Here is a 14,743-nt window from a genome sequence, read left to right as displayed (position 1 = left end):
AAAAAAAAAAAAAAAAAAAAAGAATATTGATCCCTGAATCCCTCACGACCTCTAGATACAGTACAACTTGCATATTCTCTGGTAATACATGCTAGACATTACAGGTCAGTGGAGTCACAAGACAGAAAACATGAAACCCATCCATGCACAAGTGCAGAAAAGCACACAGATACACGCATACCTCATCATCCTCTTCCTCATCACTCTACAGAGACGAAATTAAAGAAGTCACACGGTGGAGAAGATGAGCAGGAAATGTTGGATTGAAAAAAATTTTTGGCATTTGGTTTCGCACTTCAAGATTTCGAAACAAATTCCAAAATGTACTATCCTGCACTTTAGTGCACTAACTCTTTAGTTTTTTTTTTTTTTTTTTTTAAATCTGCCAAAATTCTGTCCAGGTCATATATTACCCCAAATTTAAATAATTAAATAAATTATGATATATAATAATGAATATATAAAAAAAAAAGCTATCAAGCATTTTTTTGTCTCCACAATAAAACAACTAATTTTGTTATATACATATATGTATATATGCACACACTAAATGGTAAATTATGTATACATCATGGCAATATTTATGCAGTTTTTTATTATTATTATTATTACTATGCAAAGATTTTGGGATAAAATGTGACCAGATGTTTTTGCTGATTTAAACGATTTTTTAAAATGATATACAAAATTATCATAAAAACAATAATTTAACAAGAGTCAGCTTTAAAAAATGGAAATGACAAAAATGCATTACAATAATTAGAAGTTGGGGTGGGGGGGTATTTGCTTAACTGCCAATAAACAATGTCACAATGCAAAAAAATTAGTTTACTTTATGCTAAATATTACTACTTTCCCCCTCTTTTTTTAGTTTGTGTTTTAAAATGACCTGTGCACATTGTAGTGAGATTCACCGTATTACTGCATGTGGTTTAAAAAAAAAAAAAAACCTTTAACATGAGCACACAGTTACAAGGTGTTCTCAGAACGAGGTTTCAGAAATGTAAACACACATCTCGTTTCTACATAATCCACTTGGACTTATTGTTTTCCAGTAACATGTGTAACTGAACTTCCTCCTTAACTCAGCTCTACCTCTACAGAGCCAGAACTTGCATTCAGCACTCCTACAGGGACATCCAAAGGTTTGGATTTTCACACATAGATTGAATTAGACACCCCTCTTAGACTGAGGAAGACCCCCGCCAAGCATAACATGCCATGAAGGGCTATCCTGGCTATGACATCCCCCATGAGAGGCATTAAATTGGTCTCCTGGAGTAACAAATACCCAGGGCAAGTCCAGAGCTGCAAAACCCATGACAATAGACTGCTTGGTTTACAATGTTTTATTATTGTAATGCAAGTGCTGAGCGTGTTTTGTGGCTATTCTGAGCAACCTGGGGCAGACTAAGAGAAATGGAACATACACATGATAAGAATCAGACCTCACTGGTCTCAAGTGTGAATGAGACACTGGAAACTGAAAGAATAATGACTCCCTCTTGTGGTGCAAAGATAAAGCACAGAAATTAAGCAGCTTGTTCACTCCTTTTTGCAAAAGGAGAGGGAAAGGAGAGGGAAAACAAGCCGAGGGCTTTTTCTGTACATTAGTTATGGGACAAAAGTGTTAAGAAAATAGAAGAGTTTTCAAATCAGATATTTGAGTTAAAATTTTAAGACCCCAAAGAACAAGATATTAGTTAAAATGAGAATAAAGGCATGGTTATTCTATTCTATCTATATTCAATGTTTTTTTTCTTTTAATCTTTTTTTTTTTTTTATAATAATCCACTGTGTCATCTGTTGTATCAATGGTGTTATTAGCAGAAATATTTATTCTGGAGAAGATACAATGGAACTTAATGGTGCTGATATAATATGTCCTGAAAAAGTTGAAAAAGGATTGTTCTAGAAATTAATCGATAATGTTCAATTTGTTCAGATTATATCAGGTATTATAAAAATTACATTTTTAAAGCTTTTATTAATGTTAATTAATAAATAAACTGTTCAATGTTCATTCACATTTGTTCATAATACATTAACCTAAAGTTAAACATGTATTTTATAAATTAACGGCATCTAGATTTATAATAAATGCTGCTCAGTGGTTTACGGTAACAAAAGAAATTCATAAAACCTGATTGGAAATGTTAACAATTTAAAACTTGCTGTAGTGTTACCACTTTCCCCTTAATATTAAAGGTTAATCTAAAAATAAAAATGTTGTCATCATTTACTCACCCTCGTATCATTTAGAAGATATTTTAAAAATGTTGTATGGTTACCCACATTCTTCCAAATATTTTTGCGTTCAACAGAAGAAAGAAATTCAAACAGTTTTAAATGACATGAGGGTAAATAAATTACATAATTTTCTGTCTTAATGACTTTCTTCTGTTGAGCACAAAGATATTTTGAAGAATGTGGGAAACCAAACAGTATACATAAGCCATTAGAACAAATAATACAAAATAATACTATGGAAGTCAATGGCTACCGTCTGTTTGGCTTTCTTCAGAATATCTTCTTTTGTGTTTAAAAGAAGAAAGAAATTCATACAGGTTTGGAACGACATGAGGGTGAGTAAATGATGACAGAATTATATATTTTTGGGGGGGGGCTATCTCTATAAACTGATCCTTGTATGGTAATCTTGTGCCGCAAATGTTCACACTCACCTCTGTGATCATTTTGCCCCGGGTCTTGTTCCTCTCGCGGTGATTGGCTCGTTTCTGTTTCTGCTGCAGCACTCGCTCTCGGGTGGTGCGGTACTCAAGTGCAAATTCACTCAGAATCTTACTGAAGCGGTGGATGCTCACCTCTCGTATCGCATATGGTGGGTGGCCCAGGAACAGCAGGAATGAGTGAAACCTGTAGATCAAACACAAAGACTTTCAATTTACCTGACCTTCAGACATCTCTACAACACCACAGTACAGAGAGACAGCAAAAAGACACTAAAGTTTTGGCATATAGATCATCAGAACAACAAAAAACACAAAACCCAATCCACGTTTTTGCAAACCACATCCAAACCACATTCATAGGTGGTTTGAAATCTAATAAAAAGCAGATAAAAAAAAAAAAATCTCAGTCTGAGATCAGATTTCAAGTATCCTTTTTCGTTCTCATAGATTGTGCTTGAAAAACAAATCGGATTTGTGCAAATAGCTTTAAAGGTCTCACCTATTTATGATGCGGCGATGCACAATTTTAAGGATGATAATTCTCTCTGCACAGTCTTTAAGGAAGTCTGACATGCGCTGCTTAAGGGCTGGTTTCATTTCGTGTTTAGCGATGACCTTCAGGTGGTCCCAGGATGCTTTGCAGCGGCGCTCCATCTGACATAGGTTTTCCTGCAGCTGGTCGAATTCAACCTGAAGAAGACAGGACAACAGGTGATCAACAAAGGCATCTCATGATTGGTCCGTTCACTTCAAAAGCAATGCTTCACTTTTAGCAACAACACATGGAATTGTGAAGTCTTGATTTCTTCTTTTGTACATGGCACACTGCCATTGTTTGTACACTGGGGTCCAAACGTCTGAGATGATATTGCAAATATGGGATTTTAAATCTAATTTAAATCTGGAAATAAACTGAAAGTTTTGAAATATTTAAAACAAAGAAATGTTACAAAGACAAAATAAGATTCTGCACTATTTCTAGGTCACTGATCAAATTAAGCACATATTGTCCTGAACATATGACTACAAAAGGTCAGGTGTTCTTCCAATGAAGCACAAGATGCTATAACTGTATATATATATATATATATATATATATATATATTCTATATCATATTAAATATAATGAAAGGCCCAAAACTACATTTCAAAAAAAACCTGAAAGTCCACTAAAATCAAAGGTGATGGTGCTGTGGTACTTAAGCTAACCTTAGCAGAGCGAGTGATGGCTCCAATCTCAGAGTAGAGGTCTGAACTCTCTGGAAACTTCTCCACGACGATGGAGCAGACGTGATGCAGTAGAGACTGTTTGTGAACGGTGTCCTTCACCTCAGGAACTTTCTCTAGGTAACTCAGCTCAAAGCCTTTAGCCTGAAAACAATCACATAAATAAAAAGACCATAAATAAACCCACACACTATCATTGCTAATGATGACATATTGCTTGTTTGTTTTAGGAAGCCATATATGTATGTATACATTTTTAAGCAATTACATTTTTTATTCTAATTAATTACTTGATGTGCCGATTAATTAATCGAATTAACTGCACATCAATTTTGGCTTAGAAATTACCCTTTAAAAGATAATTTGTAATTTAGATCATTTAAAAATCATTAAACCATGGATTCATTCAGTAATAAAACACTGCTTTTTAACAAAACAATTTTGTTGATCAAAACAGACAGTATTTAACACAACATTAACTTTTTGTGTATTGAACTTGTTTGAATTGTAAAACCCATAGTCATTTTTTCTTTCTTTCATGTTTGAATTTATATAACTGCATTATAATAGGCTACACGTGTTAAATTTGTTCATTTTAAAACCAATTCACACCAAATTAGCACATTAATCATGTTATAATAAATAAATAATACATTTATTTTAGAATGTTGTGATTTTTCTTGTAATAAAAGTATTTTGCCTTTTATAATGCCCTTTTTATTCATTTATTTTGCCTGTAATAATTAAAAAAATGTATAATAATTATATATATAGGCAAAATATTTACTTGCTGTGTACATTATGTGACTTTTGGAATTTTCCTGCCAAAACTGTCTGTTTATACATTTCAGAGTGATAGCTATGTTACGATACATTTCATATTTACTGAAAAATAGGTATCACTTAATTGCTTTAAATATGTGCAGTAAATTTGCCACAGTTGGTCTCTGAGGATAAAAAGGGGGAAAAAAACAAAGTGTAATGTGTGCTGGAATAGCAGGGAAATTTTATATCAGATAAATTTGAATGTGTAAATATGCACAGCTGAAATGAGCTCTGATGTGGAAAATCACATGCACCTTGAGAGCATTAGTCACTCTGGATCTGGTCCATCATCAAATCATTTCCTAAAAAAAGGCCTCATTTTGACATTATTCTGATGTAGTTTTGTTGATTAGCATCAGTTGCATTAAGATAAAAGCACTTTGAACGTGCGCACAGTCTATGTGCAGCTCCCATAGTGATTCTGACCAATGCTTCATTAACATATGATTAACAGAATCTCAATCCTGTCTGCAAGTCTTCGAGGCACGACAGAGCTGGGAATGGAGAAATCCCCACGGACGTGACATGACTCTCGCTGGCTTTGTTCTGCAGCCCACTCTCAATGGTTTACGGTAACAAAAGAAATTTCATGCCAAACTCACCACCTTATCAGGTTTATCTCCATCAGCCTTTTTAACGTTATTAAGATCTAAGCGAATACAGCAGACAAACAGAAAGAAAGACAGATGGACATGGAGAGATTAGGGGTTGAAAGAAGAGCTGTAGTATTCGCTGGCACTTACATTGGTCCCATTGAGAAAGTTGCCAATAGCTAGCAGAGTTGAAAGGATGCAGCGCAGCGTCTTATTCTTTTCTAATTGGTCCATGCCCTCCTTCAGGTCCTGTAGTGGCTCTGCTACTTCCTGAGAAAGAGAAAAAGAATGGGTTTGAAATAAATAGCCTCTGGGAAAGAATTTTGTAGACTTGCGGCTTTGCTTCAAGATCTGCTGTTGCAACACAATACAAAAATAAAAAACCCCAAAAGCCCTAACATTGTTCTTACAACAACAAAACATTGGAATTTGTTATATATTAATGCTAATACATTTATATACTGTAATGAAGTAAATTAATAAATACAGAATTATTTCGAAATTAATACTTTTTAATGTGTTTATTCTGCAAGGACACATTAAATTGATCAAAAGTGACAGCAAAGACATTTATAATATCACAAAAGTTTTTAAATACTGTAAATGCTGTTGATATTCATCAAAAAAATCCTGAAAAAAGTATGATGGTCTCCAGGAAATGAAGCAGCACAACTGTTTTTAACTTTGAAAATAATAAGAAATGTTTCTTGACCACCAAATCGGCATATTAGAATAACTTCTGAAGGATCATGTGACACTGAACACTGGAGTAATGGCGGCTGAAAATTCAGCTTTGACAGAAGCAGAAATAAATTACATTTTAGAATTTATTGAAGTCATTCAAATTTAAAATGTAATAATATTTCACATTATTAGTTTTTACTGTATTTTTGATCAAATAAATGCAGCCTTGCTCAGTATGAGACACTTCTTCAAAAAAAAAAAACAACAACTTGCCAACCCCAAACCTTTATGTGTATTAATGCAGTTTTTTTATATTAAGGTAAATAAACTGACTAAATTTGTTTTTATAGTTTAATTTGTAAATTTACTTTTACATTTCTATGATTTCAAGTTCTCTGCCAATCATTGATTATATAAAACTCATGTAATCACATTTTAAAACCATATTTAATGCAGTCATGATTGTATTTTCCTTTGAGTAGTTTGTTTCATGGTTTTTGAAGATGAGGATATGTCAAGCAAACTGTATACAGTATGTCTCATCCAAATTATACATGATCATATTAGTTAATTGCACTTTATTAATTACATTTAGCATTGATTTCTTTCTGCTATCTATCAGACCAGACTTGCCACCCCAATTTTGGGCCACAACCCACTAGTGCTGACAATATAGTAAAGGAGAGGTCAAAAACAATTGACTCCAAACCACCATGATGTAATTTAATTTGTTTAAAGGTGCTGTATGTAAGTTTTTGACTCTACTAAAGCATAAAAATAGCATAATATGTTTGCAGATATTTAAGAAACATGCTAAGTTAACATATTTGTTTATCTGAAAAACAATGCTACAGTCAGTTATTCTCCTTTGAAAATGTGCGTTCCGAGCCGGAATGTCGGTCTCTGTTTTGGTTTGTGAAACCCGCCCACTGCCAGTTTACCCAATTGTATTTCGGCACCCCAGGTTGCCAGTTGGCGGGAAACACAGCTTATTTCATTTCAGTCATGGAGGCTGGCAAACGAAAGTGTTGGTGTCGTCAATCTGGCAACCTGCGTGTGCGTCAAGTCTGAGGAGGAGGGACCGGGTGAAAAAAACCCTCTCCAATATTTTTAATTTGGACTGCAATACCTAGTTCAACCACTCGGTGTCAATCCTACATACAGCACCTTTAAGTGGGGTAACAGAACAGGAGGCCGACCTTCTCTAAAGTGTCATAGTCCATCTTAAAGGCCCAAAGCTGCAAGCGGGCGGACAGCTCACTGATGGAGGACAGAATGAGGAGGAACTGCTCTGCGCTGCCCAGCGGAGTGTCAGGGTTCGCCAGCTGGGCCTCCTGAATCTTCCGCGTCTCCTCCTCCGTAGGAATCATTGTCAGGATTTTCTACAAAAGAGCACGAGACCCAGCAGGGAGTGTTAGTATCACTGTCAGAAACCATTGTATATGGGGATTCACACCTAGAAAGGCATTCGCTCCATCAATCATGTGAGCGCTGATGAATAACAACACCTGGAAAGACACTGCATTACTCAAAAATGTGGGAAATGATGACTATTTCATTGCTATTTCATCTGCTACGGGCATATCCCGCCGTTGCACAACTGAATAATTGAATAGAAAAGTTAATTTCTCCTGACCAGAACAAAATTTCTGATAAAATCTTGAGAAACATAAATTGCGGTTGTCTGTGAGAATATAACGCTCTCTGTAGAGACATAAAGGGTGGAGAGAAACACTCTAATCCATTTTTCCCATGACGAAAGATAAAAAATTACAGATTTTATGAGAAAATGGGAGCTCCATTATTCACATGTTGATATTGAGACATTTACCTCAGATCTGTATCATGGACTGTAACAGCCTAAATTAAGCATTTTTCTAACCTTTAATCTTTGAGATGAATTACATGGCTGCTGCCAAAAATGCTTCAGTTTTTGCAGGAAATCCACATAATATTTAAAACCAACCAAAACAAAAAATAAAAGCCAAACCAACTTGCTAAACATTAGTTTTAAGGGTAAAATCTATTGGTTTTGCGGAAATCCAAAGTAAATGTGTATGCTCTCAGGGCAAAGAGGTTGAGTTATTTTGGACACGAGCTTTGACTCAATGCTTTTGGTTTGCCAACTCGAGTCTGTATGTCTCTGTCTTGTTGAACACAGTTGTAGAAAACCATGTATTTTGGTAAAAATATGCTTTCATGTAGCAGTCTGGGGATGATCATAAATGCCTGAATGATTGATGTAACGAGAGAAAGAAAGAGAAAGAGAAAGAAAGAGAGCGAAAGTGAACCGAAGAGGGGTTCAAGGAATATGTGACTCACGTGGACTTAAAACAAGGTTGGTATTAAGTACAGATGTGTTTTCTGCATGGTAACCTGTCTGGCATTCTCTGGATTAAAGTGTAACCATGCATTGTACTAGCTTTATAATTGAAACGTATGTATTGAGTTTTATTGTAGCTTTTCTTAATAATTTCATCATGTCGAATTTGCTTCATTACTTGCGGTTGATTTGGCATAATTTGCGAAAGGGAATGTGATTTTAAACCGGTGCAGTATTACCTCTATGCCCTCTTTGCTCAAGGCGTACTCGTCAAAGTTGAGGATGGCTGTTTTGATGGTGCGAGGAGGCGGCAGGACCGTCAGGCCAATGTTGATGGCATTACTTCTTTTGGAATCCAGAATGATGATCTCCTGACGCTTCCCATCTGCTGCTGTTTTCTGAAATCAGACATATAAACAGATCATCAGAGTTATTCATAGTGACTATACTTTGAGTGGTCAAGACATCAAGGTTTTCTGGTTGGCTTCACTAGACAAAATAGAACTGTATTCAGACAAAACAAAACAAAACAAATGCCCGTAGTCTATGACTTTGCCCAGTGAATTTGTATTCTAACAATGTCAAACGGTTCACACACATGCATCACAGGAAAATCTTAAGATTTTTGTGATTTTTAATACCAGATCTCAATTCATATGTTTTGAAGGATAATATTTTGTGGTAAAAATGTGCCATTTAAAATTTTAAGAGTCCTAATATCATGTCTAACATTTTACACATCAGCTAAGTAATATTATCTCACTTTATGACACAATTAAATAATACCATTACACATGTTGCCTAAGCTGAAAAACTGTTTAGATAAAACAGTTACTTATGGTTCTACTTATGTTTCACAGAATGTAATTTTAAGACTTTTTAGGCAAGAATGTAGTTGTGTAAACTTCAAATATGCAGTTTATTAATAAAGATAGCTCCTACTGAAAATGAGCTTTGACGTTTTCGAAAAGGATGCATTAATCTGATCATAGAATCCTGAAACAAACATATCACAGTTTCCACAAAAATATTAAGCAGTACAAATGTTTTCAACATTAATAATAATAAAATAAAAGTTTCTAGTTCCCACAACAAGCCTGCTTCGCCCATCACGATACACATCTATTCTCCCATACCTAAAATGAAATACGGATCCTTCAGTCTGTTCTAACTCTCACGCTGGCCACTGAGCTGAATAGGAAAGGCATTTCTTTAATGTGGATAATTACCTCAAAAATGGCTTCCTGAGATATGAACAGAAAACCGGGATATATTTAATGTTTACTCGCCAAAAAGGCACGCAAGCACCTGAGGGCTATTTTGGGACTTTGATGGAGAATATTTCTTGAGGAGCAGAGCCATGATGGTACTCCGTCTGCTGCCAAAGAGGGGGAGAGGAGGGGCTCAGAGGAAAAAGGGAGGGAGAATGGGTTGAAAATGAAAAACAGCTGGAAAAGATTGCTCAGAGCAGAGAGAGGAAACCCCATGCAGGCCACATTTCTGAGACACCATCTTAGAGCAAACAAGCCAAATAATATAATAGATCTTCATCTAAGAACATCAATTCATCTCCAACACTTAAAACCTGTGATGGTGAACATCAGTGTTCATTCTATCAGGTCAGGGATTTATCTCTGTACATGAAAAATAATGTACATGAAAGAATAAAATTAACTTTGTTATACAACCTTGAATGACGGTGCAGTTCATGTTCCAGTGTATAGCACACACACAAATTTCGAGATCCTCGTAACAGGCTGTATTGATTAGGTTAAGAATGTTTCAGCCAAGCTATGACTTGTGACTTGACTTTGTTTTGAGTGGCAGCAGGATTTATGGATCCCAGAAAGCACCTTTGATGAAGCTTTTAGGTAATACAAGGAATCCATCATAGCCAATCAACCAACCTATTACCATTCTGACCTACATTCTGCAGCTCTTTTTTAAACACGTGCGATCATGTCATAAGAAAGAGCTGTGGAAAACGGAAGGTGTCAGAATTCATACCATGTGTTACAGAAGAAAGGCCCAGAAAAGATCAAAGTAACTTCCTAGCAGCTATAGCTTGTGTTCACATGTGCTGATAAAAGCCAGGTAAAACCAAAGTAGAGCAATATATATATAGTTTGACCACAGATGATCTGAGTAATTTGTTTTTGGTCAAAAAATGGTGACTTATAAAATAAATATTTGTTATTTAGAGTTAATAGCTTCATGTAGTGTTTTTGATCATATTTTTTGTAAAGTCACCATTAGATTAGTGATTAGTGTTCTGTAGAGTTTCTTCCATTTTAGTAAATATATACAACTTATTTTGGTACACAAAAGTAACTTTATATAACTTTTCCAGTTTTTTCAACAAACTGACACACACATTAGATAAACTAAGAAAGTTCTACATCACTTTAATGTATTATTAATGCTTAGGTTAACTGAAAATGTTAAAAGAGTTCATAAAACTTACATTATTATGTTTGATGTAAGCAAGCTGATACAACAGTTTTTCCATAAGTTGATTATACTGATAACACCTAAACCCGGTTGCCTTTATTTATTTGTTTGTTTGTTGATTGATTAATTGATTGATCGATTCATTCATTCATTTACATTTATATTTAGTCATTTAGCAGACGCTTTTATCCAAAGCGACTTACTCCACCAGGAGGGAACATTTAATTTAAAAGTCAGAGAAAGTGATTTTGTGCCTCTTTGGGATGGCACAATAAAGTGCCGTTCACTTGCAGAACACAAGCTTCTAGAGGGCACACAAGTCTGAAGTAATGAATTTAGGTAAAAGGGTGTAGAGCCAGTGGTGGTTTTATAGGCAAACTTCAATGCCTTGAATTTTATGCGAGCAGCTATTGGTTAGGGCTTCAACAACTGAGAGCAAGGCAGTTTCGGTTGAATGTCCACTTCTGAAACCAGACTGGTTGCTGTCAAGGAGGTTGTTCTGTGTGAGAAAGGCAGAGACTTGGTTGAACACAGCTCGTTCAAGTGTTTTTGCAATGAAAGGAAGAAGGGAAACCGGTCTGTAGTTCTCTAAAAGAGATGAGTTAAGGGTGGGTTTCTTAAGTAGTGGGGTTAAACGAGCCTGTCTAAATGTTGAGGGAAAAAACACCAGTGTAAAGGGATATGTTAATGATGTGAGTGAGTGCAGGTACAACGGCAGGAGAAATGGCTTGAATGAGGTGAGATGGAATAGGATCAAGCGAACGAGTAGTAGGATGATTAGAAAGGATGAGTTTGGAGACTTCTGCCCCGGAGAGTGAAGAGAAGAATGTGAACGAGTGTATGTTTGCTGGTAAGATGTGCTTGACAGATTGTGGTATGGAAAATTGTGCACTGATGTTTTTAATTTTATTAATGAAAAATATCATTCATTCATTCATTCATTTTTACAGTGAGGGCATTGTTTTTCATTTGTTGAGGTGTTTTGATCTCTACATTGTTTAAAAACAATTACAAAAAACCTCCATAAATAATGCTTTAATATAATAAAGTTAAAGGCAACTAAACTATATCAATGAGCAAAGAACAGTTTCCGTCCCATGTGTTCAAGAGAACAAAATCGTCACTTCAAAGCAGGGTCAAATTATCAATAATAAAATTGGGAATTGCTGCAACTGGGGAAGCCACTGTAGCTCTGCTTTCCTACATAATAAATTACTTGCACATCAGATTGTGCAGACGAAATGCAATAAAAAACGCTGTTATGTTATCTTGCATTTGGAGGTGGATATATGATGTTTGAGAATGCAATTGTGTGGGACAGTTTTGGGAGATATTTAAACCAAACCATTTTGATGACAGACTTTGGCTCAGGCATTTCAGAATGAATAAAACAACATTTGAGAAGGTGTGCAATGGGATTGGTCCACTGGTTAGTCCAGTTATCCAATCATATTATCTGAAGCAAAGTCACATAAGTTTTTTGTTGTGCATTGAGGAATTTATTTCTTTAATGTGTTTACACATTGTAGCTTATGCACGTTTTCTTATTGTATAAAAACTTGATCTACCTCAATTAAGTGCATACAGTACGTTTTTATGCACATTTTAAGATTTTATGCACCTCTTAAGGTTTTCATCTAGTATTTTCATGCGGCATCCAAAAATTTGCATAAAACATGGGACGGAAACCACTAATATTGACATTTAAACTCATTTACATTTTTAGAGAAATAAAATTATGTGAATAAATGAGTTCTTAGCAGCACTCCAGCAAGAAATCGATGAAGTCTGAAACATCAGCCATACACTAACCAGTAGTTACTATGACCATAGTGCAGGGGTGTCCAAACTCAGTCCTGGAGGGCCACTGTCCTGCAGAGTTTAGCTCCAACTTGCCTCAACACACCTGCCCGTAAGATTTTGTATGCCTAGTATGACCATGATTAGCTGGTTCAGGTGTGTGTAATTAGAGTTGGAGCTAAACTCTGCTGGATAGTGGCCCTCCAGGAGCAGGATTGGACACCATGGCGTAGTGTGACCTTTACATCCCATTTTAAGTAAGACCATCCAAATGGCTGGTGCAACCCTACCCTGGTCTATACTTATGGATAACTCTGGATCTACCACTAACTATAATGACACTGATGAGGAAATAACTTGTGCAATATTAAGTAAACCAATAATCTTGAGGATGTAAACAACAAAAACGCAGACTTGATGACTACAATTTGGAAGATATACTGAAAAGAGGTAATTTAACAGTACCTTTGTAACTGGGAGCTCCTTGGATTTCGTCTCAAAGAGGTTTTCCAATTTGGCTGTGTCCAGTTTGACCGGATCAAGTTTGGACCACAGTGACTCCCTGCATCTCTTGTGGTTGCTGTACTGCCAGTCTATAGGTCTGACCTCATTCCAAAACAGCCGGATGGTCTTCTTCTTCTTCTGGAAGAGTGGGGGCTCTCCTCGACTAAGCTGAGGAGATCCGAGATGTGGGGGATGTACTGAAGCCAAAAAAGGCGGTGGAGGGGGCATCATCATGCCAGGGATAGGGGGAGGTGGAGGGCATCCAAATAAAGGTGGCGGGGGTGGAAGGCTGGGCAAGCAGGGGGGCGGGGGCGGAGGTGGCGTGAGGTCACTTGACCCGATCACATTACCAACATCCAAAATGTCTACATCATCCTCCTCTCCCAAGTCCGTGAAGTCCAGCTCTTTGATACGTAGCTCCCGTGGTGTGGCCATCAGCTGGTCCCATATGTGGTCTGACTCCTTTTTAGGGGGTGTTGGTGAAGGAGCCGGTTTTCCCTGTGCTCGCTGCTTTTCCTTCCCAGAATGCTCCACCTCATGAGGCGATACCAGTCCTTTCACCAAATCTCCAAATTTCTCAGCCACAGCCCGTACACTACCCTGGTTATCCAGATGCTCCACTTCCAGTTTCTTCATGTTGTCGTCACAAGCTTCCCGTTGCGCCTCCAGAGTGGAGATGCGACAAGCAAGGCTGGTCACAGTGGAATCTTGACCTGAACACTTGTTCTCATTCTCCTTTTCTTTCTCATCTTCTTCTGCCTTCTTGTTTTGAGCATAAAGCATGTCCAGCATGAAGCGTTTGCTGTTAAGAACTTTGTTGCACTGATCGTTCACATCCGCTGTATTCATACAGTCTGCCCACTGGCCTAAGAGTACAAATTCAGAAAAAGTTTCAACAATATGTAACATTTTTAGAGTCCATCTTTACAAAACATGTCTATTTTTATGTTGTAATCTGCCACTGATAAAGGAAAAAACAGAAATGCTGAAACTAGAATGAATTTTCACTGCTAAAAGGATTTAGCTTACAATGAAAATGTGTAGCCACTGTCCAAAACTTTTTGTCACACCTGCCAATGACAAGTAAACTAGGAAACTATATTTTGTTTCATTTTATCGGCCAATGATGGGTAAACTGGGAAAATAGCCTTAAACTGGGAACAAAACTAGCCATAAATATTTCTTTCTGACCATGAAACTGTTGTTTGCATTATTATTATTTTAAAAACAAATATATCATTTGATGCTTGGCAAACCAATGTGAATAAAAACACCAGTTGGCTGGTAAATTTATGAACTGCAACATAATGCATCACTTAAATAAAATTCTAATAACTCTGTCTGTCTGATTCTTGCTGATGCAAGTGATGTGCATGCTTCAAATAAAAGACACGTGTCTACTAAATAAAACATCTGTGACTCTTCTAACTTTTACAACATTGTTTTGACCATCATAGGTTTATCTAGGATGATTTTCTCCCAGAACTCCATTTTCCACATATGTGAAATAATCCTTGCAAAATATCAAGGCACGAAATCAAAAACGAGAGGACAGTCACTATTGTACGGTGCCTGGGAGCTGACATGTTCGGTTCACTTAATTTTGTCGTGGCCACGACATAATAACTCGTGGGAACGTGATA

General features: G+C 36.4%; 1 protein-coding gene across 1 annotated transcript in view; it reads right to left on the bottom strand.

Moving 5' to 3' along the window:
• The window catches only part of fhod3b (formin homology 2 domain containing 3b), a 207,723-nt gene that overhangs the window by 12,160 nt on the left and 180,820 nt on the right, over positions 1 to 14,743 (bottom strand). Inside the window, exons 19-25 of the mRNA XM_016482239.1 lie at positions 13,062 to 13,966; positions 8,585 to 8,743; positions 7,222 to 7,404; positions 5,489 to 5,608; positions 3,903 to 4,064; positions 3,193 to 3,383; positions 2,685 to 2,877 (exon numbers count right to left, since the gene is read on the bottom strand). Of these exons, the coding sequence (XP_016337725.1) occupies positions 2,685 to 2,877; positions 3,193 to 3,383; positions 3,903 to 4,064; positions 5,489 to 5,608; positions 7,222 to 7,404; positions 8,585 to 8,743; positions 13,062 to 13,966 (1,913 nt within the window). The remainder of the gene's footprint in view (positions 1 to 2,684; positions 2,878 to 3,192; positions 3,384 to 3,902; positions 4,065 to 5,488; positions 5,609 to 7,221; positions 7,405 to 8,584; positions 8,744 to 13,061; positions 13,967 to 14,743) is intronic.

Source organism: Sinocyclocheilus anshuiensis, unplaced genomic scaffold, assembly GCF_001515605.1.
Source record: "Sinocyclocheilus anshuiensis isolate Anshui unplaced genomic scaffold, SAMN03320099.WGS_v1.1 scaffold185, whole genome shotgun sequence".
NCBI classification, from domain to species: Eukaryota; Metazoa; Chordata; class Actinopteri; order Cypriniformes; family Cyprinidae; genus Sinocyclocheilus; species Sinocyclocheilus anshuiensis.
The sequence above is the reverse complement of the archived record's forward strand: the minus strand, read 5'-3'. Positions and strand labels throughout refer to the sequence as shown.